Genomic DNA, 26,321 nt, shown 5'->3' with positions numbered 1-26,321 from the left:
CTCCAATAGACAAATCCACATGAAGATATCACCACAATAATGACTGAATCTGTACCTCACAATCTAACGCCCAGTCGCGTAACTCGATAGCGCTTTTGATCTACTGCTGAACTTGTGCATTCGGCCCCAGGCACCAATCTTCCCTTCTCGGCTTGTAGCGGAGCAACTAGAGATTCTTCGACCCGTGCTTTATCGCAGATTTTATCCACGAATCTCGAAACAACTTGCAGGTACACAATAGTCATTAAGATTATGCTAGCTAAGACCAAGTAGAGGAAAAGTGGTCCACTATATACAGAACACACTACATAGAGAAAACTCCAACTCTATCCCAAATCCAGCGTTGTGTGACGAGATCACTTATGCGAGCGACTGTGTGCTCGTCGAACTGAATCTTGCGAAACGTTTCCCACGGGTGCGCCTGGAACCACCCATCCAGGGAGGGGTAGGAGGCAACAGAGCATCCGGAACCTGTTCAACCGTCACCTGCCCCTTGGCATCCTTGAAGAATCCACTCGATCCACTCGAAGACGCCGGGCCGTGAGCGAAGTAGCTGAGGCTCTGGTACTTGCCCAACCACATCATCTGCTCGTGTTCGCGCAGGTACCGATGGCTGGAGAAACTGGCCAAGACGTTGTCGCGACCTTGCATACCGAACTTGCGGCGCTGCTCCTGCTTTTCGTACATACGCTTCGAGATCTCCTGCACCTCCTCTGGAGAGGGGCGCAGGCCCAACGTGGGCGGGACAAGGCCTTCAGGGTCTTCGGCGAACTGGCTCCATTCGCCAAGCAGAGCCATCACACGAATCTGTGCAGATGCGAGGGAATAGGCATCGTTGGGAGGAACAACCTCACTGAATCGTTTGCCGGTCTCGCGGTTGACAACCACACAGAATGATGCGCCGACATCGGTACATACCACCGGTGCTCCAGTCAGAGCCGCCTCACCCATGGCCAGCGGTAGACCTTCGGAGGTCGACGAGTTCATGAACAGCCACTGAGAGAGGTGGGTTAGTGACGGCCACATGAAAAGAGAATATCTGAGGGAATGACTTACAGCATCCTGAAGCACCACATCCGGCTTACCCAAACCCTTCAATACAACATGTTCACGCAAGGACTTTGAGGCGATAACTTCTTGGCATTCAGAGGCGTATCCGGGCGCACGTTCCATGTCTCCGTAGATGTGGAGGCGATAGTCCTTGAATCCCCATTGATTGACAATCAGATCCGTGGCCATGATGGCCGTCTTGATGTCCTTGACATAACTGAATGTCGTATTAGTATGATCTCACTAGTGCTAGAGCAGGGCGATGGAACATTGCTTACCGAATATGCGACAACATGACAACTGTGGGTGTCTCCGTCTTGATCTTCTCTATGGGCTTATATCTCTCCATGTTCGTGATACCGTTGACGACCGGATCGATCTTGCGTGCGAATGCCCGACGATGCTCCAACACACCCTCGCATGTTCCCAATTCAATCTCCCATCCGGGGTTGAAGTACTCTGCGCAAGGGAGAACGACATCCGCATGATGTTCAATGAGGACGCAAGACAAGTGACCCAGCGAAATCAAGGTCGAGTTGACAAAAGTCGAATCAAAAGACACAGCCGCAGATAGGAAGGTAGTCATCTCTCGGAAGCTGACGCAGTGATCCCAGACATGGAGTGCACATTTGCGCTTGACCTTGCAGAGGACACCGTAGTTAGCGCCCGTGAAGTGGTGCGACGCTTGAAACACGTCTGGAATGCGGTCGGGAACAGGAACAGAAAAGATGAAGAGATCTAGTGGTTGGTCAGTGTCATCTTTCTCAAATCAAATAGGTAGAGTAATACTCACAGCGGTGCCACATATCGAGGGCCGTATCGAGCTGTTGCAGGGTAGGCAGTTCGGCGTGCCACCACTCGGAGACGGCAATCGCGCCATCCATTTCCTCAGTCAACCAGAGCTCACGCCAAGCATGCTTGACAGTATCGCTCATCCAGACATCGTTCCAGTTGCGCGACGATTCGAAGTACGTGTTGAGATCGACCAAGGCTTTTGTGGCTTCCTCAACGTGTGCGCGAGTCTTGTTGACCGTACGAGCACAACGAACCAGGCTAGCCAAGATAGGGATGAAGTTCCGCTCAATGTCTGCAACCTTTGTGTCGTAAATCTTCTGAACCACCTCCGAATCGAGGTAGTTCTGGAACATGCCATGCGTTGGGTTCAGGAAATCAAGACCCCATTGCGGCAGAACTGTCAGTGACTGCACGTTCCGCTCAATCTGAAACCTTGGTACACCAAAGTCGTTGGCTGCTTCCGCAAGAATGTGCCAGCGAATACCCTTAAGATCGTTCACCATGTCTCGTCTACAAGCCGACACGCCACCTGGCTCATTAGGCCACGTGCCGGTGTCCATGGCTAGAACATGAAGTTCAGTGTCGCTGTCTTGTATCTGGGTAGAGAGTGTTCGGGTGTTGATGCGAGATTCGCCGCCCACACCGAAACTCGACAAGTCTGCAATCTTGAACGCGATGGGTGTCCAGGAGCTGATTTCCGGATCAATGTCTACTCGGGCCAGCACTGTATCAGCCCGTGCGTCGAGATAGTCACCGGCCACTTCAAGCCTACACCAGTCGCGATTACGCCAGTAAGGCTTAAGGACTCGATCTGCACGCAACAGAATCTCATCCAACCACCGCGCGGTAATAGCATCGAACTCCTTGCTCGCTTTCCATGATTTCCAAAGATGTGTACGAGCGCGCGAGGTGGGAATCGGATACTTCTTCACGTTGGTTCCGAGCAAGCGCGAAACAAGGCTCACTTTCACGGAGGAAAAGGAGAGAAGTGGGTTGTCATCCAGGAAACTGCACTTGGTTGGCTTCTCCAACACATGGAACCAATCCTCGTGGATCATGGCTGGGGTGGAAACATCCTCTCCGTTGAGTGTTGTGGCAATGACAGGGTGAAACTTGTGATCGTAGGTCCACGTAGCTCTGTGCTGATCCTCGGCTTGCACGTAGGTGGCATCCGTCACGCGGGGATACGGGATCCATTTATCCAAGCGTTCGGGACGATTGGGTGGTGGCATACACCAAGCGACCCTGATCTTCATATGTGGCAGCTCATACTCAGCGCGTAGAAGTTCGTCTTCGAACTTGGCACCCTTGCGGTAGTAGAACTTGAACTCCATCGGGTTGACACCCCGCATGGCAGAGCCAGAAGTGATGTATCCGCGCTTGTCATATTGGACAATCTGTCCTTCCAGTTTGCCTTGGATACATTGCCGTTGCATAGGCAGCTTGGCGTGCGACTTGTTTCCCTGCTGAGCGTAGTCGTACTTGAACTCATTGATCAGATCCTGGCCACTATATTCTTGTCGGCCCAGAAGCAGTAACTTAGCGCTATACGTATTGATAGCGACTAGGTTCTTGTAGTCGCTGGGCTCCTGGTCATGTCTTCCAGTGTACTGGTAAAGCTTGAGTGTGCCATCCGGTTCGGTGCGGAAGAAACCAGTGGAGATGCCACTGAGGCTTTCCATCTCGACACGATTTTGATAAATGACAGTCTTCCAACCTTGCATGTTTCGATACAGGGTGGAGACCTTATCCCGACCGTGCACCTATGAGGAGTCAGTATCACCATGAAACGGCCCACGACGGAGAGAATGAGGGCTCGTCTTACCAGAACCAATGGAATAATGATACGCTGCAGCATCTTGCAGAATTGCCATACAGCGGTGAGAACAACGGTTGCCGGCCAGGCGAAGAATAGAGGCTGTCCTCGAAGCATAAACTCGAGCTCTCGTTGATACTCGGGATCAGCAACCAGAGCAATGACCATGAATTTGATGCACGAGTTCCAAATCTGAACAGTCCGAGCAAGTGACATGCGGAAGGCCTCACGCATTCCGACATGTGACACTTCTGCATTCAATGCGAGGATGTCCCGGATGGGTCTGTCATACCTATTGCTCAGAAAACCCTCGTGCTCGAGACCCCGATGCTGAGCCTCCAGTACCTTTGCATACCCCTTGACTGATATAGTCAGGGTTGCACCCAGATTCCAGCGAGCGAGGTATTCTTCAAGACCAAGAGGTTCATCGGCACTCGCTCTTGACACAAGCCAATCCGTTTGCTGTGAAGAGAGGCGACATGACTGCCCTAGGCATCTGCGCAGCAAAAATGATCTAGCGTACTGAGGCAGAAGGTCCCACTCAATATCGCAGTCAATTCCAAGCAGCAAATGGCGGAGCATTGTCTTGGAACTGTGGTTCAGCACACGAGTTCGTTCCGCGGAGCTGTTCTCAAGCTGACGTTTGATACCTTCGGGTAGAACCAGTTCATGGCCAGGTAAGCCTTGGACAGTGAGGAACTCAGCAAACATGGCATGATCATGAGACAGGCCAAGGCGAGATTCACAGGTCATTTGGACTACAGCCTCCGCGATGGCGTGACAGTTGCGTCTAATATCCGAAACCCAGTCGTAGCCGACAAGATCAGGGCCAACAACAACGTAGATATGGAGACGCTCACCCGTCCGGCGACAAAGAGCACGAACCTTTTGCTCTGGTTGAATTAAGTGGGCAGCTGAGACTAGTTCCACTGTCGTCTCTCCGTCCTCCCAAAGCTGTGCCACGCGGTGGCCTATCTGTGTGGCAGTAGGGAACGCAGCGCGAACGGGTTTGGCCTTCGGTTCATCGGAGCGGAGGATCTGGATGACTTCCACACCAGGATGAAGTGTTGGATCGAGCTTGTACCGGAACTCATTCGAAAGTAGACCGATATTGTCAAACATTTGAGACAGCGTAGACTGAGAAAGATCAGGGTAAGGTTCCAGGGAGCTGAAGCCATGAGTTCTCGAGGTGTCCTTGATCTTGACGACACTGGCCTTCTCCGGGGAGCTCTTGAACGAGGACATGCCGATATCCGCTTTGTAAAGGGAATAAAAAGCACACGCCCAGGTTCCACTGCCCAAACCGATCACACTACTGTATTGGAACGCAGGCAGAACCTCGTGAAGAATGATACCCACGACTAATCCTATGAGAGCGCTGATAGCAAGCCCGCTGGCCACATGTGGTCCGCTGAAGATCCGATTGTATTGGTACCAGAGAAGGCCACTGTAGCAGCCAACATAGGCCAAGAACATGATGACCGAGATCTTGGTCATTTCGAATGTCCACATGATGGCAAGAGTTATGGCTACACCCCAGAGGTGCAGGAAGAAAAACTTCATTAGGTTCTTCCAGTACAGCCTCCGGCGTGCATTGGCATCGGTGAGCGATACTTCATGGAGAGCAGCAAGCGATGACACAGGCTGAGGATTGCGCTTGGTAACCGATATCCAGAGAGGTTGAGAAACCGCGTCAAGAATGACCGCACCCAGCAAGTAGTAGCCAAGTGCGAAGCCAACGGTGAGTCGATACGTGGCACTGTTTGCTGCGGACAATCCAACGATGGATTCGCCCGTGAGGAGGGCACTCCACTTGTCGGAAAGAGCGACAACGAAGTAGAGAATACCACACCAGACGTCCGCACCGGTATGACGCCAATGCAAGAAGGCGCTATGAAGCTTGAGGCCCTTTTGCATCTCACCCATAGTATCCACTGCAGCTCTTAACTGCAGGTTCCAGGTCGGGCTGTAGGGCAGAGGCATCTTCGTGCGCGAGTAACGGCAGTACCAGCCTAAGAGAAAGACAGTCGCTGAGTAGCCGCCAGCCAGCTTCGCGACAAACGGATCTGTTGTTTTCCTGGCCCAAAAGGGGCGTTTCCGCTCTTTCTTGACACGGCTATACAAAGCCTGGCGTGCATTGGATCCGAAGTCTTTGACCTTCTCGCTTTGGCTCTCGCTAGGGGGAACGCATTTTTGTAGGTACCATTCCACGATTTGGGTGTCGGTCACCGTGGGAATATTGAGATACCAGTTGTTCCATTGACCCATGACGCGCCGCGCACCGAACAGTAGGGAACCGAGGAACAAAAAGAGGAAGCAGAGGTAGATGACCGAGTCGCGATGTACCCACAGTGTGACGATGGGCGAAATGAACAGGATAGGAATACATGTCATAATCACAGTTCGTCCCTAAAGAATATTAGCCGTGGTTGAGCACTTCGCGTGTGTGAACTTACCGACTGAAAGGAATACCCTGGAAGCTGGTAAACGGAGAGCGCAGACAGGGTCATAAGGTATGTTGACAACATCACGAAGTAAAGGAAGAACAAGATTCCAGCTGCAAACCCTTTGATCACACCCACAACAATGAGTGCGATGATTCCTCCGACCAAAGCGACCGCGAGACCAGCGACGAAACGAGTGAGAACGAACATGCTCATGGCGGGAAACGCCATAGCATATAGATAATAGCTACCACCAGAGCTGATCCAACTACCAAAGCCACCACAGACAAGCAGCGCGCACATCAGGGCGGTAGTTGCCAAGGTCTTGTCAAGATCGCTCATGTACGTGGTGAGGTAGAGACCACGACCAACAGTGGTGAGCATCGTGACATCGATGAGCGCTGGAACCGCAAAGATCCCCAAAAATGTAAAACGATAATGCCAGGGAACGTTGCTTCGATCACCCTTCGGGTCGAGATCGACATTCATGGAAGCGTATGCAGTGGGAAGCTCCGTGAATGCTTCCTCCCGCTGAGGCGGCTGGTACTTGTGATAGTACGCCCGGTACCATTTCCAGATAATCTTTCCAAGTCGCTTGGGTGTCGTGTCAAAGTACATATCGGTTCGCGCACCACAAGCATACATCTCTGTAAAGCACGAAGCCTGCACCGCGTCTAGGTTGGGCAGAGGGTTCCGATCGAGGACCTCCAAGTAGATCTCATTCAATGCCAAGCGACGGAACGCGCAGAAAATGCAGAGGGCGAATAGGTCCGCACGCGCATCAATACGACCTTTCTGAAGAGTGTTTTGCACCACATCCTGGAGCACTGCGAGGATATCCGCCTCGTTGTTAACCAGTACCTGCGGTAAACGAGCATCAACTTCCAAAAAGAGTGCCGTGGCAAGTTCGGCATCTGGAGACCAACAGCCCTGCTCCTGGTACCACGTCAAGCGAGAGGCGACGAGCTCTGCGGCGGTGATTTCCCCATCGAGGTAGGCGCTGGAGCTCAAAGCTCGGCGTTGGGCATGGGAAGGCGCGTCCACGAGTTGATATTCGCTGCAGGCCCGCAGTTTCGCGCACAGCATGAAAGAATCCGAGCACTGAGATGCAGCCAACCGTCGATGCCAGGCGAGGTTTTCCGCCGGAGTGAGCTGTTCGATGTCATCGACAAACCGTTGAGGAATATCCCAGTCTTCGGAGAGCGTGCGGTTCTGAGCGGCCAAGGCCATCTCCGCCATCAAACACTGGGTGCGGCTAAATCCGCGGCCTGAGAGATAGGCGTGCAGGATGGTCCCGGTACGATCCAGGGTTTTACCATTGACATAGAGATTCAGCATGCCAATGTGGGGATCAAGGTCGAGTAAACCCCAGATCTGAGTGCCTAGACGTGTCCGAAAGCCCGAGTGCAAGCCGACGTAGACTCGGAGACGATCATTGTCATCACCTCTGCTGACATTTAGTAGGTCGACCAGTTCCTTGGTGGCGGCAATGGCATCAGAGAGGCCGGGATGGATGTCCTGCGCCTTTTGGAGGGTGCGGATTGATGCAGCGATGGCACGAAGTTGTTCCGGCTTGAGGCGTTCGAGCAGGTCCAAGTCTCGCAGATGACGCTGTGTCTCGAGCACATCGGTAATGTTTTGTGAGGTACAATCCAAGCCGAGATGGAAGCATCCGAGTTCAGTATACGTAGCTCCATCGGGAGAGACTGACAGTGGATCGATCTGTGGATTCTCGTCGCGAACATTCCATTCCAGGCCCTTAACGGTCAAACCAGGGCTGTCAACGGTCAAACTGGATGAAGGGGCAGACAGAGCGAGCTTTGCCTTGAGGTCTGGAATGAAGGAGTCGAGAGCGTCGAAGTCGAAGGAAGAAGAAGAAGAAGAAGCGTTCTGGGCAGGCATGGGAGAGATGGTGTTGTTGGTGCGCCACACATCATGTGCCTCGAGGACCTCGCCACGTTTCAGCCACATCATGGCGCCCAGAGGTTCGTGGCGCACGGTTTCAGCCACGGCAATCTCCGCGTTGGTCAAGGCTGTCTCGGGTCCAATGTAGATCATCGCACTGTTATAGTTGCACCACTTGAACGTGCGTCCCAGGACGTGGTGCGACACCTCCACTCCCTCACTAACTGTGTCCCACATCGCCAACGTCGAGTCACCTCGAGCCTTCTGTGCCGCGACAACACGCATAGCTGCCCGCATTTCTGCCATCTGCCAATAGTTGCGTCGGTCGCCATCGGGGAGGATGGTGCCGTTGCGGTAGACGATTCCGCGCACCTGCTGCATGTTGACCTCCCGGCATTGTTTCTCCCCCAAATACTCCGGTGGCGCCAGCTCGAGCCACACATCCAATCCAAGGTGATTGATATACTTGACGAGTTCGTTCAGGACCACGGGCTGAAAGTGCGCGTGAAACTCGGCCAACAGCACTCCGTGGAAGGGAGAAGAGGATCCCGGGTTCCGTCGGAAATTGGTCGTCAGGGCTTGGACCACCGTGGTTAATGCTTGGATGACCTCGTCGTTACTGCGACTCGCATCCGATGGCACCAGCCTTTGTACGTCGAGCCGGCCAAGAACGTGCGGCGAGGTGCAGTGGCCGGAGAGCGCATTCGAGACGCCTGACTGAAGGGGGTCGACAACGAGAACATCCCATCGCGAAAGCAGTTGTGCCTCCGCTTGGGTGGGAGGGTTGGAGAAATTCCCCAGGAAGACTCCGAAAGATTTGAGGTCGCGTTTGGCCGATTTCTCGGACAAGGGCACGGAAGAATTTTCAGTCTTGAGCTGATCGAAGTACCGGACAATGGTACCCGGTACCTCGGAGAGTTGATGACGCTTCTAAGTGAGGGTGATCAGGGTTGCCCTGGACCAGAGACCAGGAGTGAACAAAGAGCACCTACCCGCCAGATTCCATATAGTTTCCTTCCAATGTAACCCAGAATAAAGAGTGAACCAAGAACGATGGTGGCTAGTAAACAGAATGCTAGGACCTGCGCATCCGATGTCAGGGGAAAGCTTCAGAGTTTGTCGCGACCATCAGTGACCACTCACCTTGTCCCACCAGGTCGATGTCATCCGATCCCATCCTACGGCATCGAGGCCCAGGTACTCGGGTCCTGCCATGGTGAAAGAGGCAGCGTCAAACGCCAGGCATATGCTCTTCTTCCACCGCAAAGGGGACACTGTGGACTAATAGCTGCGACGGCTCTATATGAAGGCCGATCAAACGAATGTAATCACTACAGCCCGCGGATCCTCACGAGTTACCAGGGGAGGGAGAGTGTCAGCCTCTCTAATACTTTAATATTCCCTATTTATAGCAGATACATGGCTGGCTATCTATGGCGGCGTCGCCGCAACGAGCAGGGTCTAAAGACTGGCTTGTTTGACTGAAAATTGTAGCGTACTGTATTTTGAGCAGAACAATATTTTGCCTTTTTCCGGTTATCCTATTGATTTCTTGTTTTTATTTTTGTTTTATTTCTTTCCTTTTGGGTAATTTCCAAGTGTCGACTGGATCTGGTTCGGGAGACCCATTTATTTCCTCCCCAGTGCTGATGCCAACAAATCTCCTCCTGCGCCAGACTAGTGGCGTGGCTCCCAAAGAACGCTAACAATAGGTGGACTGCAGGTCTGACTCAAAAATACGGGTCTCTCATCGTCCTTTGCGTTCCCGTGTCACGTCTTTAACCCTAAGAATACTAGCCACTGCGATCGAGCGGTTGCGATGGGATGTCTCAGTTGGATGTTTGGATGCCATGGCCGCCTACACCGCACAGGTAACGCCGAGAACAGAACCATGGCCTTCGCCTACAAAGAAATTTCGCCATTCGATTTCAATTGTCGGAACCCGTCCAGACCACGCTGGACTGGCTCTGATTCTCATCATATTGTTATAACCTTCGTGGTGTGCCATCTCCTTGCCTCTCTTAGCTACGACTACGGCCTTGAAGCCAGTTCCCTTTGAGTCCTTTGCTCCTGTACTTCCGTTTCAATCCCCCCACGCTTCTGGCTAGCTGGTGCATGAATGGCTCGCCCCAATCTTAGTCGCCCGCGGCGGCCCTGGTGCATCGCCATTGCCATAGCGGTGGCCGTAGTGGTGATTGTGGTCATTGTCGTGCCCTGTGCGGTCATTTTGACGCGGAAGAAGCACCACGCGAAGAAGATCAATGTGCTCTACCCTCTGTACATTTACCCCACCAATTCCAGCACCTGGAGTCCCCTGTATAAGGAGTGAGTGTAGCCGGTGTTACTGTTTTTTTCCCTTCCAGTCTTCTAGATGCAGACCCTCATTGACGGACCCCAGAATCACTGAACGGCCGGATCTAAACTTTACGGTGATCATCAACCCGTCCAGTGGACCCGGCAATACCACGTATCCCAACGAGGCATACAGCACCGAGGTAGAGCGCCTGGCGAGCTATGCGAATGTGCGACGAGTAGGGTACGTGCGAACCGCGTACGCGACCCGCAACATCTCTTCAGTACTGGCGGATGTATCAACCTACGCCGGGTGGGCGAACCAGTCGGCCCAGCTTGCCATGGATGGGATATTCTTCGACGAAGCGCCCTACGACTACGCGGCGGACAAGGTCGAGTATATGAATACCATCTCCGCGGTGGTGAAGAACTCGACCGGGCTGCAGGGGGAACGACTGGTAAGCATGCACCCAGGGGGGGAACCAGGTTTGGGTGATGGAGATGCATCCACTAACGCCCCCAACCCTCAGGTCATCCACAATCCCGGGACTATCCCAGATGGTCGCTATGACTCCAACACGACCGACGTCACCGTGGTGTTCGAGAGTTCGTACAATGATTACCACACGCAGAAGGGCAAGTTGAATGCGCTGGCCAGCGACCGGAGCGGGTTCAGCTACATGCTGCACTCGGTCCCCGAGATGGGGAACAGTACGCTGCGGGACTTGGTCGACCAATTGAGTCTCAGGGCCAAATATCTGTTCCTGACCACGTTGGCGGAAAATTACTATGAGAGTTTTGATCCAGCGGGGGCCACAATTATCGACCTGATGCCGAGTTGATTTGATGGATCAATCATTTGAGAGCCGGAGTGGAGAGTGAGCGTGTCGATCGATCCCGCGCGCGCTGACCAGCGGCGGCACTAGACGAGGTCCACCACAGCCTTGGGAGACGGGAGGCGTCCGGTAGTGGTGATTGGTGACAGATAGGCTGGACAAGGGAGTGGAAAGCTTGGATGGGATTGATTGAATTGGTCGGATTGAATGGTCTGACGGGGACTGTTGTTTCGTTGAGGAGCGAAAGAGTGAGATTGGCAGGTTCTGGCCAAGGCACGACAGGAACCAAGCGTGCTAATGAGCGGACTAACCAGGCACTAGCACGGTCCTCTGCAGAGATTATCAGTAATTCACCAAATTTCAATGATTGATTGATCAATTGAGTGTAGTTCATGTTGTGCTGACCTGGTCATTGTCATGGTTGTGCTGGTGGCTGCCTGGTATCTGCAATAGTGGTGGTTGAGTGCCGAGTCTTGGCTGACAGCCAGGCTGAAAAGCTTTTCACTCTCTCTCACTCTCTCTCTCTCCCTCCCAAGGTTCTCATCCTCGACCACGTTGTCCTTGCCTGGTTCAGCCCCGGTGCAGGAAATTTCCTCCTAGTTTCCAGTAATCTCCAATTCTCCGATTTTCCTAACTTCCTAATTTCCTATTTTCCTAATTTCCGAGTTTCCGATTTTCCTGCTCCCCTCTTCTCCTCTTCTCTCCTTCCTTTCTCGTAATCGCGTCCATTAACTAGTCTAATAATCAGTCTATAAGAAGCCAAACTGGGAGCATCATCACCAACCCTGGTCTACTAGCACTGGATTACTCATTTGCTTCCTACTACTGCACCACGCCGGCGTCTTCTCCTGCATCCCCATCCCCTCCTCCCCTTCTCTCTACCAACCATGTCGCCCACGCTCCTCCCCAGAGCCGGTGTCCTGGTACCTTTGTACATCTATCCGTTGACGCCCAAGAGTTGGGATCCACTTTATGACGCGTAAAGTTTCCTCCGTTTTTCCTTAACACCTTCGCCTAGACGCCGCTGCTCCAGCCACCCGCCTTGTTTTGACCAGCTCCTTGATTTCTGATTTCTTTTGTTGTGCCTCTGTTCCTCTGGTTAGCATAGTCTGGTACATGGTACAGGTTATGTCATGATGAATCGATTTTTCCTTGGTTGCTTTTTCGCTGCCGGCTGAGTTCCTGGCGGTACCTGGCTCGGAAGTCTGGTACAATCTGGGAGGATATCCACTCTGACTACCGATCCAGGATTGAGACCCATCCCGATCTTGAATTCTTGGTGATCATCAACCCCAACAGTGGCCCTGGCGACTTACCTTCTCCCGATTCGAATTATGCACGCGAAGTGGCCCGCCTGAACAGTTACCCGAACGTCTATCTCATCGGCTATATCCGTATCGATTACTGCCGAAAGCCTCTGCCCGAGACGCTGGCAGAGATTGATCGCTATGCGCAGTGGGCGACCGACGAGCGACCAGGGTTAGGGCTGGGGGGAATCATGGTGGATGAGACCCCCAACCATCACTCCCCCGAGCGAGCCGAGTACTTACAGAAGCTGCACGAGTATGTCAAGTCGGTGGAGGGCATCCTTGGGGATCGATTGGTAAGCATCTATTCTGCTCGTTGTTGTTGTTGTTATTGTTTTGTTGTTTGTTTGTACAGTATACCTGTTCCCAACACAGTAGTATTGACCCGGGTGGCACGGTCCTCCATCACGGTCTGTCATTTGTCTTATCTCTGAAACCAGACGAATAAGTCGGATTCTCTTCCCTCCCTCGCCATCTTCTCCCTTCGTACTTTTGCTCGCATCAATTCTTATGTTACATTTGACATTCCTGTCTATTTTCTGATCAGTCTCCGCCCGCGCTGACAGGTTGTCCACAATCCGGGCACGCCGCCTGATCCTAACCTGACCGACCCGAGCCCGGATCTCATCCTCGTTTGCGAAGAGCCCTATCCTCGCTATCGCACCGATGAAGTGCAGCAGTACCTAGCTCGCTTTGACTATGACCGGCTCCGATGCGGCTACATGATTAGTGAGGTGCCGCGCGACGAGGTCCGGCCTTTGGTGCACGATCTGCGCCATCGTGCGGCCTACATCTTCGTCACCGAGATTGCAGGCGACTTTTACGAGCGCTTCGGACCTCAGAGTTGGGGGATGATGATGGAGGCCCTGCAGTTGGCCCAGGCCGACCAGTAGATAGATAGATAGATAGATAGATAGTACTGTATTAGCATGAACTGGTGGAGAGACTATCCAGCAAACCGCGGGATTCAGTATCTATTTCTCAGCCATGAGCCACCATTTTCAATTTTTTTCTCCAACCCCAAACTCGCTTCGCCCAAAACGCAGTAGCTCGGATGTCTAAGCTTTAGTGCTGATGGAGTCTGATGGAGCCCGTTCGGCATGGGTCAAATTTTTACTTCTTGGTCCGGCCCGTTAGCGACGATACATCGACAAAACCAAGTCCACCGTAATGTATGTATTCGCTGCAACGGCATTGCAGCACGTCATGTTGCGCGACGAAGGACGCAGGCACACCTCACATTCGACCATTGACACACCCTCTCTCCATCACGATGAGTTGTCGCTGCATCAGTGAGACACAGGGCTACAGTGCCTAGGGATGGCGATGTCTGTTGTCTTCGCTCTGTCAAGTTTCCCTTTGTCTTGCCTGCATTAGGTCATGTCGTGTTCTATTTCTTTCACATCTCGCCTCAATCTATCTCATCCCAGTGGAGCCCTCTGCGCAGTCTGGACTGTTCCTCTCGACCCGTCGTTGGTCTCCAATCTCTCCCTCCCAGTGGAGCTAATTGGGGGTATGGAACCACTTCGGGCCCCTCTGAGGAAGAATGGAGGTCACCCTAATGCAGTTAAAGCCGCTTGCGATGCGGGTGTAGAATGCGATGCCATCATCTCAGTCAAAGTCTATACTCCCATTGAATTTGCCGCCACGGACTTCACCTCGTCCGCCACCCAGAGGCTGAGACTCGGCACCAATGCCCTATTTTTGGCCATGGCCGGGATCCCATTGACTCAATGGAAGTGATCGAATTGCCCACGACCACCCATTAGAGATGTTAAGCCGGAGTATTCACTCAGGCACCGTGGTTGTCCATGAGTGGGTGTCTCTGGATCCCTCCACTTGCCCCATCTCTTTCCCAAGACCGGACATTCACCCCCCTGCCCTGGAAGCAGTAGTGCATGCCCCAGGAACCCACGCTGGTTCTATACTACTACTGCCCCTGTCGGTATTAATTTCGAGCCAGGAAAAATCCAGACCTGCGCCGGTCTCCCGCTGGACGCTCGCTAGTGTTGACTCAATGACTCGGCGATGAAATCATGCTGGCGAAGGGCTGGGCTCGTCCCTATCGCGGGCCTACCGAATGCCGAAAGGGGATGTATAGATGATGGGACAGACGCTCCGCCTACAGTTACCCTCTGCTTCCCACCCGGTCTTGGTCTATGTAGGTGTCCCTCGCCAATTCTCCTCCGTAATTCCTTCCTGTCATTGTCGCTCGCTGTGATGACTCTCTCCTGCCCACCGTCCGAGGGCAGCTCCCCTCTACCCACTCCTTTGTTCTCGGCCCCGTCCACGCCGGAGACGGAGCGCGACTATGATTGTTTCGACTTGGCCCTGGCCGCGCTGCCTCCTGTCAACGCGGCCGCACAATACATCCTGGTCACCGGCGGACTGGGCTACATTGGCAGCCATACGGCGCTGGAGCTGCTGAAGACGGGCTACAACGTGCTCCTGGTGGACAACCTGAGCAACAGCTACCGGGAGGTGTTCGAGCGCATCCTGCAGGCGGCCAAGCAACACTACGAGCGCGAGGGCGGACCCTGTCCGCAGGCGGAATTGGCATGTATGGACTATCGCGACACGCCAGCGATGCGCGCTCTCTTGGCCGCCCACACTACACAAGACCCAGATTCCACGCCGCGCTCTAACATCACGGGAGTGATCCACTTCGCGGCCTACAAGGAGGTGCACGACAGTCTGCGCAACCCCCTCAAATACTACCAGAACAACATCAGCGGGCTCGTGGACTTCGTAGCCCTGCTAGACCAGCACCACATCAAGACCTTCATCTTCTCCTCGTCCGCCAACGTCTACGGGACCCAGTCGGCGACCCACCCCACCCTCCGCGAGGAGCACTGCGTGCACCGACCAGAGACCTACTGCGCGCCGGACGGACAGCTCATGGCCGTCGAGCAAGGCTGCACGGGAATCACGAACCCATACGGCCGGACGAAGTTCTTCGGCGAGGCCATTCTGTCCGACCTCGCGGCCTCGGATCCCTCCTGGACGATCCTGGGGCTCCGTTACTTCAACCCGGTCGGGTGCGATGCGTCGGGACTCCTGGCCGAGGACCCGCGGGGTACACCATCGAACCTGGTGCCGGTGGTGGTGAAGGTGCTGACGGGGGAGCTTCTGGAGCTCTCCATCTACGGGGACGACTGGACAACGCCGGACGGGACGGCGATCCGCGACTTCATCCACGTCTCGGACGTGGCGCGCGGCCACATCGCCGCCCTGACCGCGGCGCAGGAGGGCCGCGTCGTCGAGTCCTTCCGCACGTTCAACCTAGGCACCGGCTGCGGCCACTCTGTCGCTGAGGTCGTCGCCGCAATGGAGACTGTCAGTCAACGGGCAATCCCGCGCCGCACGGCCGGCCGCCGGCCGGGCGATGTGGAATCGTGTGTCGCCATCGCTGACCGTGCTGCTGTCGAGCTGGGCTGGAAGGCGGAGCGGTCGTTGCAGGATGCCTGCCACGACTTGTGGCGTCATCTACGAGACGGAAAGGCGGGGGGACTGTGAGAGCCCGTGTGTGGCTGATGTTGGATTAGGGCTGAGGAGGTCGGCCATTGGAGGAAATGCAGGGGGAGGAGAATTCCGGCCAAAGCTCGCGATTGGTGGCGTCGAGCTGTCAGTCGCAATGCTTCGTTTCTTTCTTTTGTGGGTTCTGTTTGCCTGTCGCTTATAATTACTTCTTTCCCCTTTGTTCATGATGTTGGTACCGGTACATACCTGACTGGATAGTAATATACCATACTTAATACAGTTCTTTGTAACTATCAAACGAATCAGCAACATAGAGCAAGAGAAAGAGATAAACATAGCAACCGACCGATTGGTACCGACCCTCACCAAAACGTCATGTGTCTGCCCAAGCATGTGCTGAAGGTAACACAACAGCCTCCCAGTGCAATTGCAAACCCAACCGCATCCCGGGCCCGCAACAACAAAGGAAACCCTGCAGACGGGCTCGGCTCGTATTATCCAGTCAGGAAGGTTTCTCACTCGGAAGAAGATTCCCGCCCGCATTGGTCATGTTTCGAATTGCCGCTCATCTTACCGATATGTTGGACAAATTTAGCAACTCGCTTTGGACAGGGCCGGTGGGCGTTAGAGGTCCGAAGTCAGTGTCTGCGTGCGCGCTGGGCTCGCGAGGTAGGCTTCGCTAGTTGGGTCATTGCGTCACCATTCTGGTTTCGTCATCCCTTTTCTCGGGGTGTCGCTATCGCGCGACTATCTGCAATGTGGCGTCTGACGGCTGGTGCTGATGGCGTGTGCGTTGTTGGTGCCGGGTTGACCAGGCTGCATCTTGGTACTTTCCGTAGCGGTGGTTGTGAAGGGCCTTGCCTACAATTTTGGTAGTGCATTACTATGACAGAGGGTAACCACCAATATGCTTGTAGTGTACGGACATCGTGGTGATCGTCGCCGATCGCTCCGCTTGGGAATGTGACCGGAGAATATTCCTCAGATCGACAATGTCATCGTGAACGGCGGGTCGGGTTCTGATGAGCTGACAGCATTGCGCTTGATAAGGCTAGGCGAGCTGAGCGATACTCTGTCTCCTTCCAATGCTGCGAGGTCGCCTGTGATGGTGCTAAAGCGACTGGTTCGCGCGCCTCTTTCCTAGGACGGCGGACTCTTGATGCTTGGGCGAGACTTACCTCTAAGCGAGGAGCCATTTTGCTGCTCCCTGAGCATCTGAGCCTATCGACCATTCGTCCCCGATTTGAGGTCGACAGCTAACGGCGGCATTTGGGCACTCACTGTTCGAAGGGAAGGTGGCGGCCGAGTGGACAGGGCGGCGCCTGTCAGCAAGCTGGTGAAGCTGAGATTCGGGATCGCAAGTCCCGATAGCGATTCTCTCTCGTTCCCAACTCACCTTGCCGCTATCCGTACGGAGCACCAGCCAGATCTCATCGCTAGAGGTTGCCGCTTCAATCTTAAATCAAGCGCCGCGGACGAACCCCGATCGGGAATCGCAGGCGCTAAACGAGCAGCCAAGTCCACCACCACTGCACGGCTGCATGAGCCGTCACATCGGCCAGACACTGCGACTCTGCTAATGGGCATGATCTTCACTTCTTGCTCTGGCTTGGCTGGGCCGCGAACAAGCAATCCGCTAACCAAGAGCGAGCAGACAGCCATAAGAAGCCCGGGGCCGATGCACATGCGCTCGCATTAACCCCTCACTTGTCCTCGTTGGAGTGTCCAACAGCCGAAGCCCTCAGAAGACTTTCTTTCCCACGCTATTCCACCCCCCCCCCCTGCTGTTCGCCAGCGCAGCTGGACCGCCCCATGCATCAACCTACCTATCCCGAGTCCTTCGACGATGTCACCGTCAAACAGTGGATCCAGGCCTACTACTCGACCGTAGACACGGACGGGGCCGTCGAGACCATCGCCGACTTCTTCACCCACGACGCGGTCGTGCAGATGGGCGAGCACGGCGTGTCGGATCGACCAGGTATGTTCGGCGTACGCCGACTCGCAGCCCTCTCATAAGCACGGATGTAGCTGACTTGTGGTCGCCGATAATCTAGGCTTGATCCGCCTATTTGCATCCACCTGGGACTACGTCGCTAGTCGCAGCCACTACGTGGCGTCGGTCAATCCGCTGGGCAACAACACCTTTCTGGCGCGAGGCACCGTCACCTACAACCTCAAGGACGGGCGCAGTGTGACGCCCGAGTGGTGTGGCATCATGGGTTTGCTCAAGCAGGAGGGCGAGTGGAAGATGGCGTATTACAAGGTGTATTTTGCTGCATTCCCGGCGTTCTGAGAAGGGCGGGCCCGATACTGTCTGACACTGCACATTTCATCCCTTGCGGGATGCATTGCGGGATGCGGAATGTCACCCCACGTGGGAGGAACCAAATTTTGACCTGCGGCTGGTTCTATACACGACCGTCCATCAGTTATGACTTCCATGAAACAATGAAATCCAATTTTCAAAGACCCTGTAGCGATGGCCCCGCGAGTCGCGCCTATCGGGTCGCTGCGGGGCTAGAAAAGTGGCTCTAGATTAATAAGCACTGATTTCGAACTGATTCAGAAACGCTTCAGTCAAACAAGCACCAATGATGCAGTGCCAGACCACACCCGATAACCATCGCTCTGGTCTCTAGCCTGCTGTGCTGTAAGACCGTCACGATGCGACGCCGCACGCGCAAGAGCGTCATCCAACTGGCCCTGTTCATCGGCATCCTCGGCCTGATCCTGTTCCTCAACAAACCGCCAACTCCCGGGCGGACTTTTGCCTGGACAAAAGTCACCTACCAGACGACGGCGACCCGTTTACCAGAAGCCCGGGGGGTCTGTCCCGGGCTGGCCGCCACCGACAAGCCGGCGCTGGTCGTGTCACGCGTCACAAGCGACGACTCCGCCTGGCTGGAGGGGCTGCGCGAGCAGTACCACCTCTGCATCTACACCGCGGACGCGCCGGTGTCGCAGAACAAGCAATCCACGCACCTCCAGGTGCCGGCCAACCGCGGCCATGAGGCGATGGGGTATCTGACGTTCCTGATCGACAACTACGACCAGCTACCGGCGGCGGGGATGGTGTTCGTGCACGGGTCACGGTGGGCGTGGCACAACGACCACGGAGAGTACGACAACGCGGCGCTGCTGGGGGCGCTGAACATGAGCGCGGCGCTGCAGCCGTGGGGGTACCACAACCTGCGCTGCGACTGGAGTGTGGGCACCTGCCCGGCGACGCAGCCGGCGCAGGGCAGCCTGGAGCTGCAGCTGCAGTCGGTGCTGGAGCCGTGGAGCGCGCGCATGGCCTCGGACGTAGCGCTGCCGCGCGCGCTGGCCGCGCTCTTCGGCCATGATCCCCGCGACGTCCACGCCCTTCTCGGCCGCAACGACCCCGTCCGCGCCCAGTGCTGCGCCCAGTTCGTCGTCGCCCGCCCCAACGCCTGGCAGCACTCGCGCGACGAGTACGTCGCCCTCCGCCAGTGGTTGCTGGACGGCATGAACCCGCGCCCCGGCCGTAAGAACTCCGCCGCCCCCGCCGACGACCGCGTCGCCGGCCGCATCCTCTCGTATATCTGGCATATCCTGTTCGTCAAGCACAGTGCCGTGCGGCCTGAGGGGGAGCTTGCACCCGGTATGGTGGATCTCGATCGCTTGAATCGCGTGGCCTGCCCCAATGCGCAGGAGTGTTATTGTCGGTTGTACGGGCGATGCGGGTTGGAGAGGTGCTCGGTCGGGACTTGTAAGGGGGAGTATATCGTGCCGCCGGAGTTCAAGGTTCCGGAGAGGGTGATGAGGGGATGAATTCCAGGATAGTGGTGGTTTGTTGGCGTTGTATAGTATTTGAACATGGTGTTCAAGGCTCTGTCCGAGTACCTGCTGGTTCGGGTGATTGATATTCGGTCGGTCTCGGGCGTGCAAGGGTTAGATATAGATTAGCATATAGTCTTGCTTGTTAGATGCGGTATTTGTATAGTGGGATCAATCCGACCTGTCGTTTGAGCTTGAAGATGTCCGCGAGACGTCCGCTGTCGTCGCGCTGTAGTGTGTTGTTGTTTGCACTGAAACCGCCGGTACAGCGGCATATATAAACAGCGGCGCGAGCAACCTATGGTGTTCTGGCAACAGCAACATCAATCACAAGGCGATATGGTGGTTGGACGCCATCAATGTATACTCTCTGGTTAGGCTCTTGTAGTCCGTAGTCTCGTTATTCAAGGATTTAAGGTATTTAAGGTTAGAAGCATTACTTAATGAGGCAGCACGAGGGGTCTTTTGTTGCCTCAGGCCTACAAAGATTGCCTTACAGCCTGAGAAACAACACCACGTCATGCAAGCTGTCAGTCTCTAATGACTAAGCGGATGAGCACCAGACACTGCTATGATTGGCCAGCCCTGCACGGCCGGAGCTCGGGATCAACACTCGTCCCCATCGTTCCTGCCATCAACAACAACATCATGATATGAGCTCTGTTAATCGATTCGACATGTTCTCGCACAGCGTGGACAACTGTTGGATGGCTCTAAATTTTCAATCCAAGCAGAAATGTCGAATTCTGACACGAGGCTTGAATCATCGAGAGCGCTAACTCCAAGACACTGGGGCGGTTTCGAGCGAGCATGGACTAGTTGCTAGTGACGCGGAGAGCTGCGTCATACACCCCCTCCAAGCTGGGATTCGAGATGAGACAGGGTTGCAGCCAGTCGCGACCTTGATTTCGGTCCGGCGTGAGTATCGCCTTACGCATCCTTGTTCTGTCTTGGTGATGGAGCGTCCTACGGCCCTGACAGCGATGCTAATGGAATTTAGATACAGAATCTAGGATACGACGAGCCACATCATTACATATCTAACCTATCGCAGTCGGTCAAAATGAGTCCAGCACTCCCGCAACTCCAGTCGAATATTGCGAAACCAACGAGATGCACACCTCCGGTCTATCGGCGTTAACTGCTGGATCTCAAACACCTGCCTCGAAGAGTGGATTGATAGTGGACGGCAGCCCGGCAATCGTACCAATTGTCGCTGTCTGAATTCGATGCTCATTCCACTCAGCCCCAGTGGATGCCAGTGTCTCAGACTCGACGTCGCGGGCAATAAGTATATCCGACGGACCTGACTTTTCCCCTGGCCACAAAGGTGTGCTGTCCACCAAAGCAGCCCTTAAATAGTCCGTTCCAACCGGTTGCATATACTGCGATGAGTGAGATATGCTCTGCAGCACACAAGCATATCAACAACCTTCATGTCGGAATATGCATGAGACATTGTCAGTGATGGCGCGCTATGGCGCTCGATGATCCGCAGACGAGTGGAGCCGAACTGGTCGGACTTTGGTTGAACCAATCCATCAGTCTACCACCTCTCGGCACTGGCACACCAAGACCACCGCAAAATTCCCGTTGAGCTGACAGTACGGTCGGAACAGGAACTCCTGGACGACAGGCCGGCACCAATACAGAGTACGTAGAATGTGCTCTATATAAAGAAGGGATCCCATCCGGAGTACGTCCTTTGTGGCATTGCTTCCACGGGTGGTATCTGCGGATACCCATGGTCGTGTTGCCCTGTGCCTGACTCCGATGATGAACCGATACGGATGGTGATTGGCGGACAGGCGAGGAATGGTGCATCAAAGCCTCAAAGTGGGAGTTGTTGTGTGGCTGTCATGCGTGATTTTCTTCTATCCTGCGAGAACATGATCTGATTGTATTCATCGCGCATGCCTCGAGACGAAGTTGCAACCACATTGATTGCTGCTGGACGACTGAATTCTCACAAGGATGTTCTCGTTCATGTCTCTTCTTTTCTCTCCCTCCCCCCACCCTCTCCTTTTCCTGCTCTCCCCTTTCTTCGCGCATTGCATTGAGTTTCACCCCTTTCCATGTGGAAGGTCGAAGCTCCGTCCGGAAATGGAAATTTGCGTGGATGACTAGTTGGGACTAAAGAGCCTCCGCCTGTGGGGCGTCAGCGTTAACGTCTGGCCGACATCGGTCGTCCACCAATAGTCAGCAGTCCTGCCTCGCTTGACCGGAGATTCCCTCGGCCCGGACCCCACAGCCTGCGCGTCCACAGCCTTTTGGCATTCATTCCGCCTTCCAACTGGCTTCTATCGGAACCACCCGTGAGAACCACACGCGGTCTTAACTACGATAGTCTGTTTTGCTAAATCGCCGACATTAGTCTAGTACTGGAAAGTAGAAGGCATCCTCATTGTGTCCGGCCAATGGGCGTTCCCCGGCTGGCTCATCCTCCACCGCAGTCGATCCGGAACCTCTGACCTGCCGACGAATTTTCTCGATGAAGGTGATCTCCTGGCGCATTTGGATAGTCGTTCGCATCGTTCTACGCAGACTCGCAACGCAGACAGAATGGCGTCTTCACCGCGTCAGCTCAGGGTTGTCGCAGCTGTGCAATCTTGTATCAACCATTGTCTTCGTTCCAGGGCAATGGCTTGCTCTTAAATGTGGTCGAACCATCGCATGGTGTTTTTGTGCCCCCTGTGCCCCGGAAAAGGATTTTTACTCCTGTGGATCCCCAGTAGCTGACGACAGAGATCTCTCCTCGGATGCACCACTGACAGAAACCCATCAGCTGGGAGCATGGCACTCAATTTGCTGCGCACCGCCAACCCCCCAGTCATGCGTCCTGACCGCGGGCCAAACCAGATTTTGCTCTCCTGGATGACTGCCAATGCTGACTGTGAGGGGCTCAGTTCTTGTCGCCTGTATCGCCTTCCAATCCACCAACACCAACCTTGAAAACCCAGGTGTAATATATGGATTACTGCTCCTCCTCGTCGAATGAGATCGCCACAGCCGTCCCATCTCAAGGCTTAGACATTGACTTCCTGGGACCTCAGCCTCCCTTTTGCTTCGGCCCGTAGCACTCTGTCCTTGCCCCCTATATATAGTTTCTGGGAACGTATCCACTCGCGAGAAATGTCGGTTTATCTCGGCCCCCATCCAATTCCAGAGCATTGGCGTTGCGTGGTACCGTTGCTGGCCTTTGTAATCTCATTTCCCCTTCGCCCAGAAAGAACTTCTGGTTTTATTTTTATCCTTCTTCTTTTGATTAAGTGTTATTTTTGGTGGCCTGCTGTCCCTGTCTGGACTGCCCCTCTGCAGTTCATTAGTCTCCTTTAACCTTTGCTTGTTCAAAAGCAATTGTCCAGACATCCCATCCCTCAGAGGCTTCCCACCTTCCAGTTGTCAAGATGGGTACGCCAGGAAATCACTACGGGAGCCACTCGCCCCAAGACAGTGAGAGCAGTTACTTCTCTCACGCATCTCCCACCCACAATGTGAGTCTTCTGTCTGTGGTCGAGGGAGATCAAGGTCCACCAGCCCTTGCGACCGTCCGTTGTGCCTAATTCCCAACAGCAACAGCCGTATCACACCAACGAGCACGATGAGCAGGAAGAATCGCTGCTGCAGCGCAACCCCTCGAGCCACTACGGCGGTCCCTTCGAAGACCCCGCCATGTCGACCGACTCGCTGCGTCGGTATACGCTACACGACCCCGGAGCGACCGTCTTCGCCACGCCCCCTTATCAAGAATCCGAGTCGAGTGACATCTACGATGCCCGATCCACCACCGAAAAACCCGCTTCCCAGGCCGGCAGTCGCGCGGGCGCTCTCCGCCGTGCCGCAACCAGAAAGATCAACCTGGTGCAGGGTTCGGTCCTGAGTGTTGATTATCCTGTCCCGAGTGCCATTCAGAACGCGATCCAACCCCAATACCGAGATGCGGAAGAGGCGTTTGCGGAGGAATTCACACACATGCGGTGTAGGTGCACTCAGATAACGCGGAGGTAACGAGGATTGAGCTGACGGCGATCATCTCCAGACACGGCGGCCACGTGCGATCCTGACGAGTTCACACTGCGGAACGGTTACAATCTCCGACCCGCGATCTACAACCGGCATACGGAATTGCTCATCGCGATCACGTACTATAACGAAGATAAGGTCTTGACGGCGCGTACCCTCCACGGTGTGATGCAGAATATTCGCGACATCGTCAACTTAAAGAAGTCGGAGTTCTGGAACAAGGGCGGACCGGCGTGGCAGAAAATTGTCGTCTGTCTCGTCTTCGATGGTATCGATCCATGCGACAAGAACACGCTGGATGTGTTGGCGACGATCGGTATCTTCCAGGATGGAGTGATGAAGAAGGACGTTGACGGACGGGAGACGGTGGCTCATGTGGTGAGTTGGTTTGCGACCGCACCGCACCGCACCGCCTTTCGGCACGGGCGGGCGGACCCGTTCCTGTCTCAGATCCGAGTGAAGAAGGCAAGAATTACTGACAATCACAGTTCGAATACACCACGCAATTGTCGGTCACCCCCACCCAACAATTGATCCGGCCCCAGGGCAATGAGTCGACCAATTTGCCCCCGGTGCAGATGATCTTCTGCTTGAAGCAAAAGAACAGCAAGAAGATCAACTCCCACCGCTGGCTGTTTAATGCTTTCAGTCGAATCCTGAACCCGGAAGTTGTTATTCTGCTCGACGCTGGTACGAAACCCGGCCCGAAATCGCTGCTGGCACTATGGGAAGCCTTTTACAACGATAAGACCCTTGGTGGTTCCTGCGGTGAGATCCATGCAATGCTGGGTCAGGGATGGCGGAAGGTCCTGAATCCGCTGGTTGCTGCTCAAAACTTCGAGTACAAAATCTCTAATATCTTGGACAAACCCCTTGAAAGTGCGTTCGGTTATGTCAGTGTGTTGCCTGGTGCCTTTTCTGCATACCGCTACCGCGCGATCATGGGCCGTCCGTTGGAGCAGTACTTCCATGGAGACCACACCCTGTCAAAACGCCTCGGTAAGAAGGGTATTGACGGTATGAATATCTTCAAGAAGAACATGTTCTTGGCCGAGGATCGTATTCTCTGCTTCGAACTGGTGGCCAAGGCTGGTTTCAAGTGGCATCTGAGTTACGTGAAGGCATCCAAGGGTGAGACGGACGTTCCGGAAGGCGCGGCAGAATTTATCAGTCAAAGAAGACGTTGGCTGAACGGTTCCTTCGCTGCCGGTCTGTATTCGCTCATGCATTTCGGTCGGATCTATCGTAGCGGTCACAGCATCATTCGTCTCTTCTTCCTGCATCTTCAGATGATCTATAACGTCATTCAGCTTATCATGACCTGGTTCTCTCTCGGTACGTGTCGCCGCATAGCCTCTGCCGCATCGACAGAACGATACTGACATGTTCTGCAGCGTCTTACTGGTTGACCAGTTCCGTTATCATGGATTTGGTGGGTACGCCTAGCTCGCACAACGGCAACAAGGGATGGCCTTGGGGAAACGAAGCGTCGCCGATCATCAACAACTTCGTCAAGTATGGTTATATCTGGGTTCTTGCGCTGCAGTTCATCTTGGCCCTGGGTAACCGGCCGAAAGGGTAAGTGGGAATCGGCTTTTGACTTCCCCAGTCCACTTTCAATGCTGACGCGCAATTTAGAACCGTTGTTCCTTACACCCTTTCGTTTATGTACTTCTCGATCGTCCAGATTTATGTTCTGGTCCTGTCATTCTACCTGGTTGTTGGTGCCTTCAGCAGCGGATTGTTCAACCTCCAAATCAACGAGAGTCTGAGCGATTTCTTAGCATCGTTTTTCAGTTCATCAGGCGGTGGTATCGTGCTGATTGCCCTCGTCTCGACCTACGGCATCTACATCATCGCCAGTATCCTCTACATGGACCCCTGGCACATTCTGACCAGTTCATGGGCCTACTTCATGGGTATGACCACTGGTATCAACATTCTGATGGTGTACGCCTTCTGCAACTGGCACGACGTCTCGTGGGGTACCAAGGGATCCGATAAAGCCGAAGCGTTGCCGTCGGCTCAAACCCAGAAGGACGACGACGGCAAGCAGAACTTCATCGAAGAAATTGACAAACCGCAAGCGGATATCGACAGCCAGTTCGAATCGACGGTCAAGCGCGCGTTGGAGCCGTGGATCGAACCTGAGGAAGAGAGCGGCAAGAGTCTGGACGACGCCTACAAGAACTTCCGTACCATGCTGGTTTGCCTGTGGGTGTTCAGTAACCTGCTCGTGTCGCTGCTGATCACCAGCACCGGTGTCGATAAGATGTGTCTGACTGTGAGTTTCCGCTCTTGATTTTTTTGGGTTATCGATTGCTGACTTGATGGTTCACAGAACACCTCCACCACCCGCACGTCGTGGTATTTCGAAGTCATTCTCTGGATCACGGCGGGTCTCTCGCTGTTCCGCTTTATCGGATCGCTTTACTTCCTCGGCCGCTCCGGTATCCTCTGCTGCGTGTCTCGTCGCTGATTTACCTGCGAGGTTCGTTCTCAGGCAGCGTCATCCGTCGATCGTTTGTCCTCATCAATACGGGTGTGTGATGGCGTGAAGACGGAAGCAATT

At 54.4% G+C, this 26,321-nt stretch overlaps 8 protein-coding genes across 8 annotated transcripts; 6 read left to right on the top strand and 2 right to left on the bottom strand.

Moving 5' to 3' along the window:
• Window positions 1-226: 226 nt before the first annotated feature.
• Window positions 227-9,365, bottom strand: BO97DRAFT_393563 (glycosyltransferase family 4 protein). Its single transcript, XM_025693934.1, has 8 exons — window positions 9,154-9,365; window positions 9,003-9,092; window positions 6,118-8,940; window positions 3,671-6,070; window positions 1,844-3,608; window positions 1,329-1,788; window positions 1,057-1,267; window positions 227-996 (listed from the first exon to the last, which is right to left on the bottom strand). Exons 1-8 carry the CDS (start codon window positions 9,223-9,225, stop codon window positions 361-363), a joined length of 8,457 nt encoding a protein of 2,818 aa, XP_025549836.1. The 5' UTR covers window positions 9,226-9,365; the 3' UTR covers window positions 227-360.
• Window positions 9,366-9,971: 606 nt separating this feature from the next.
• BO97DRAFT_471498 (spherulation-specific family 4 protein) lies at window positions 9,972-13,388 on the top strand. Its single transcript, XM_025700047.1, has 5 exons — window positions 9,972-10,335; window positions 10,409-10,760; window positions 10,833-11,062; window positions 12,387-12,741; window positions 13,012-13,388. Exons 1-5 carry the CDS (start codon window positions 10,130-10,132, stop codon window positions 13,336-13,338), a joined length of 1,470 nt encoding a protein of 489 aa, XP_025549835.1. The 5' UTR covers window positions 9,972-10,129; the 3' UTR covers window positions 13,339-13,388.
• Window positions 13,389-14,125: 737 nt separating this feature from the next.
• BO97DRAFT_406704 (udp-glucose 4-epimerase) lies at window positions 14,126-16,192 on the top strand. Its single transcript, XM_025695468.1, has one exon. The coding sequence runs from the start codon at window positions 14,474-14,476 to the stop codon at window positions 15,959-15,961; it is 1,488 nt and encodes a 495-aa protein (XP_025549834.1). The 5' UTR covers window positions 14,126-14,473; the 3' UTR covers window positions 15,962-16,192.
• Window positions 16,193-16,269: 77 nt separating this feature from the next.
• Window positions 16,270-16,861, top strand: BO97DRAFT_117132 (uncharacterized protein). Its single transcript, XM_025689951.1, has one exon. The coding sequence runs from the start codon at window positions 16,301-16,303 to the stop codon at window positions 16,799-16,801; it is 501 nt and encodes a 166-aa protein (XP_025549833.1). The 5' UTR covers window positions 16,270-16,300; the 3' UTR covers window positions 16,802-16,861.
• A 262-nt stretch (window positions 16,862-17,123) lies between these two features.
• Window positions 17,124-17,706, bottom strand: BO97DRAFT_117153 (uncharacterized protein). Its single transcript, XM_025689952.1, has one exon. It carries the CDS (start codon window positions 17,609-17,611, stop codon window positions 17,318-17,320), a length of 294 nt encoding a protein of 97 aa, XP_025549832.1. The 5' UTR covers window positions 17,612-17,706; the 3' UTR covers window positions 17,124-17,317.
• On the top strand, window positions 17,665-18,449 carry BO97DRAFT_444415 (uncharacterized protein). The gene is made up of 2 exons (XM_025698459.1): window positions 17,665-17,906; window positions 17,983-18,449. The coding sequence occupies exons 1-2, from the start codon at window positions 17,738-17,740 to the stop codon at window positions 18,219-18,221; spliced, it is 408 nt and encodes a 135-aa protein (XP_025549831.1). The 5' UTR covers window positions 17,665-17,737; the 3' UTR covers window positions 18,222-18,449.
• A 494-nt stretch (window positions 18,450-18,943) lies between these two features.
• BO97DRAFT_406702 (DUF3431 domain-containing protein) lies at window positions 18,944-19,842 on the top strand (the record flags this gene model as incomplete). Its single annotated transcript, XM_025695467.1, has 1 exon — window positions 18,944-19,842. The coding sequence occupies one exon, from the start codon at window positions 18,944-18,946 to the stop codon at window positions 19,718-19,720; it is 777 nt and encodes a 258-aa protein (XP_025549830.1). The 3' UTR covers window positions 19,721-19,842.
• Window positions 19,843-23,133: 3,291 nt separating this feature from the next.
• chsC (chitin synthase C) lies at window positions 23,134-26,228 on the top strand (the record flags this gene model as incomplete). Its single annotated transcript, XM_025691894.1, has 7 exons — window positions 23,134-23,220; window positions 23,306-23,705; window positions 23,766-24,127; window positions 24,238-25,084; window positions 25,144-25,327; window positions 25,388-26,033; window positions 26,091-26,228. 7 exons carry the CDS (start codon window positions 23,134-23,136, stop codon window positions 26,226-26,228), a joined length of 2,664 nt encoding a protein of 887 aa, XP_025549829.1.
• Window positions 26,229-26,321: the final 93 nt, after the last annotated feature.

Source organism: Aspergillus homomorphus (genome assembly GCF_003184865.1).
Source record: "Aspergillus homomorphus CBS 101889 unplaced genomic scaffold BO97scaffold_27, whole genome shotgun sequence".
NCBI lineage: Eukaryota > Fungi > Ascomycota > Eurotiomycetes > Eurotiales > Aspergillaceae > Aspergillus > Aspergillus homomorphus.
The sequence above is the reverse complement of the archived record's forward strand: the minus strand, read 5'-3'. Positions and strand labels throughout refer to the sequence as shown.

Coding starts and splice junctions, on each gene's coding strand:
- BO97DRAFT_471498 (XM_025700047.1), top strand. CDS start 10,130: ATGGCTCGCCCCAATCTTAGTCGCCCGCGGCGGCCCTGGTGCATCGCC. Junction 10,761..10,832: donor GGCTGCAGGGGGAACGACTG/GTAAGCATGCAC, acceptor CCCAACCCTCAG/GTCATCCACAATCCCGGGAC. Junction 11,063..12,386: donor AGTCTCAGGGCCAAATATCT/GTTCCTGACCAC, acceptor CTACCGATCCAG/GATTGAGACCCATCCCGATC.
- BO97DRAFT_406704 (XM_025695468.1), top strand. CDS start 14,474: ATGAAATCATGCTGGCGAAGGGCTGGGCTCGTCCCTATCGCGGGCCTA.
- BO97DRAFT_444415 (XM_025698459.1), top strand. CDS start 17,738: ATGCATCAACCTACCTATCCCGAGTCCTTCGACGATGTCACCGTCAAA. Junction 17,907..17,982: donor CGGCGTGTCGGATCGACCAG/GTATGTTCGGCG, acceptor CCGATAATCTAG/GCTTGATCCGCCTATTTGCA.
- BO97DRAFT_117153 (XM_025689952.1), bottom strand. CDS start 17,611: ATGTGCATCGGCCCCGGGCTTCTTATGGCTGTCTGCTCGCTCTTGGTT.
- BO97DRAFT_117132 (XM_025689951.1), top strand. CDS start 16,301: ATGTGTCTGCCCAAGCATGTGCTGAAGGTAACACAACAGCCTCCCAGT.
- BO97DRAFT_393563 (XM_025693934.1), bottom strand. CDS start 9,225: ATGGCAGGACCCGAGTACCTGGGCCTCGATGCCGTAGGATGGGATCGG. Junction 6,071..6,117: donor CAGGGTATTCCTTTCAGTCG/GTAAGTTCACAC, acceptor AATATTCTTTAG/GGACGAACTGTGATTATGAC. Junction 3,609..3,670: donor TCATTATTCCATTGGTTCTG/GTAAGACGAGCC, acceptor GACTCCTCATAG/GTGCACGGTCGGGATAAGGT.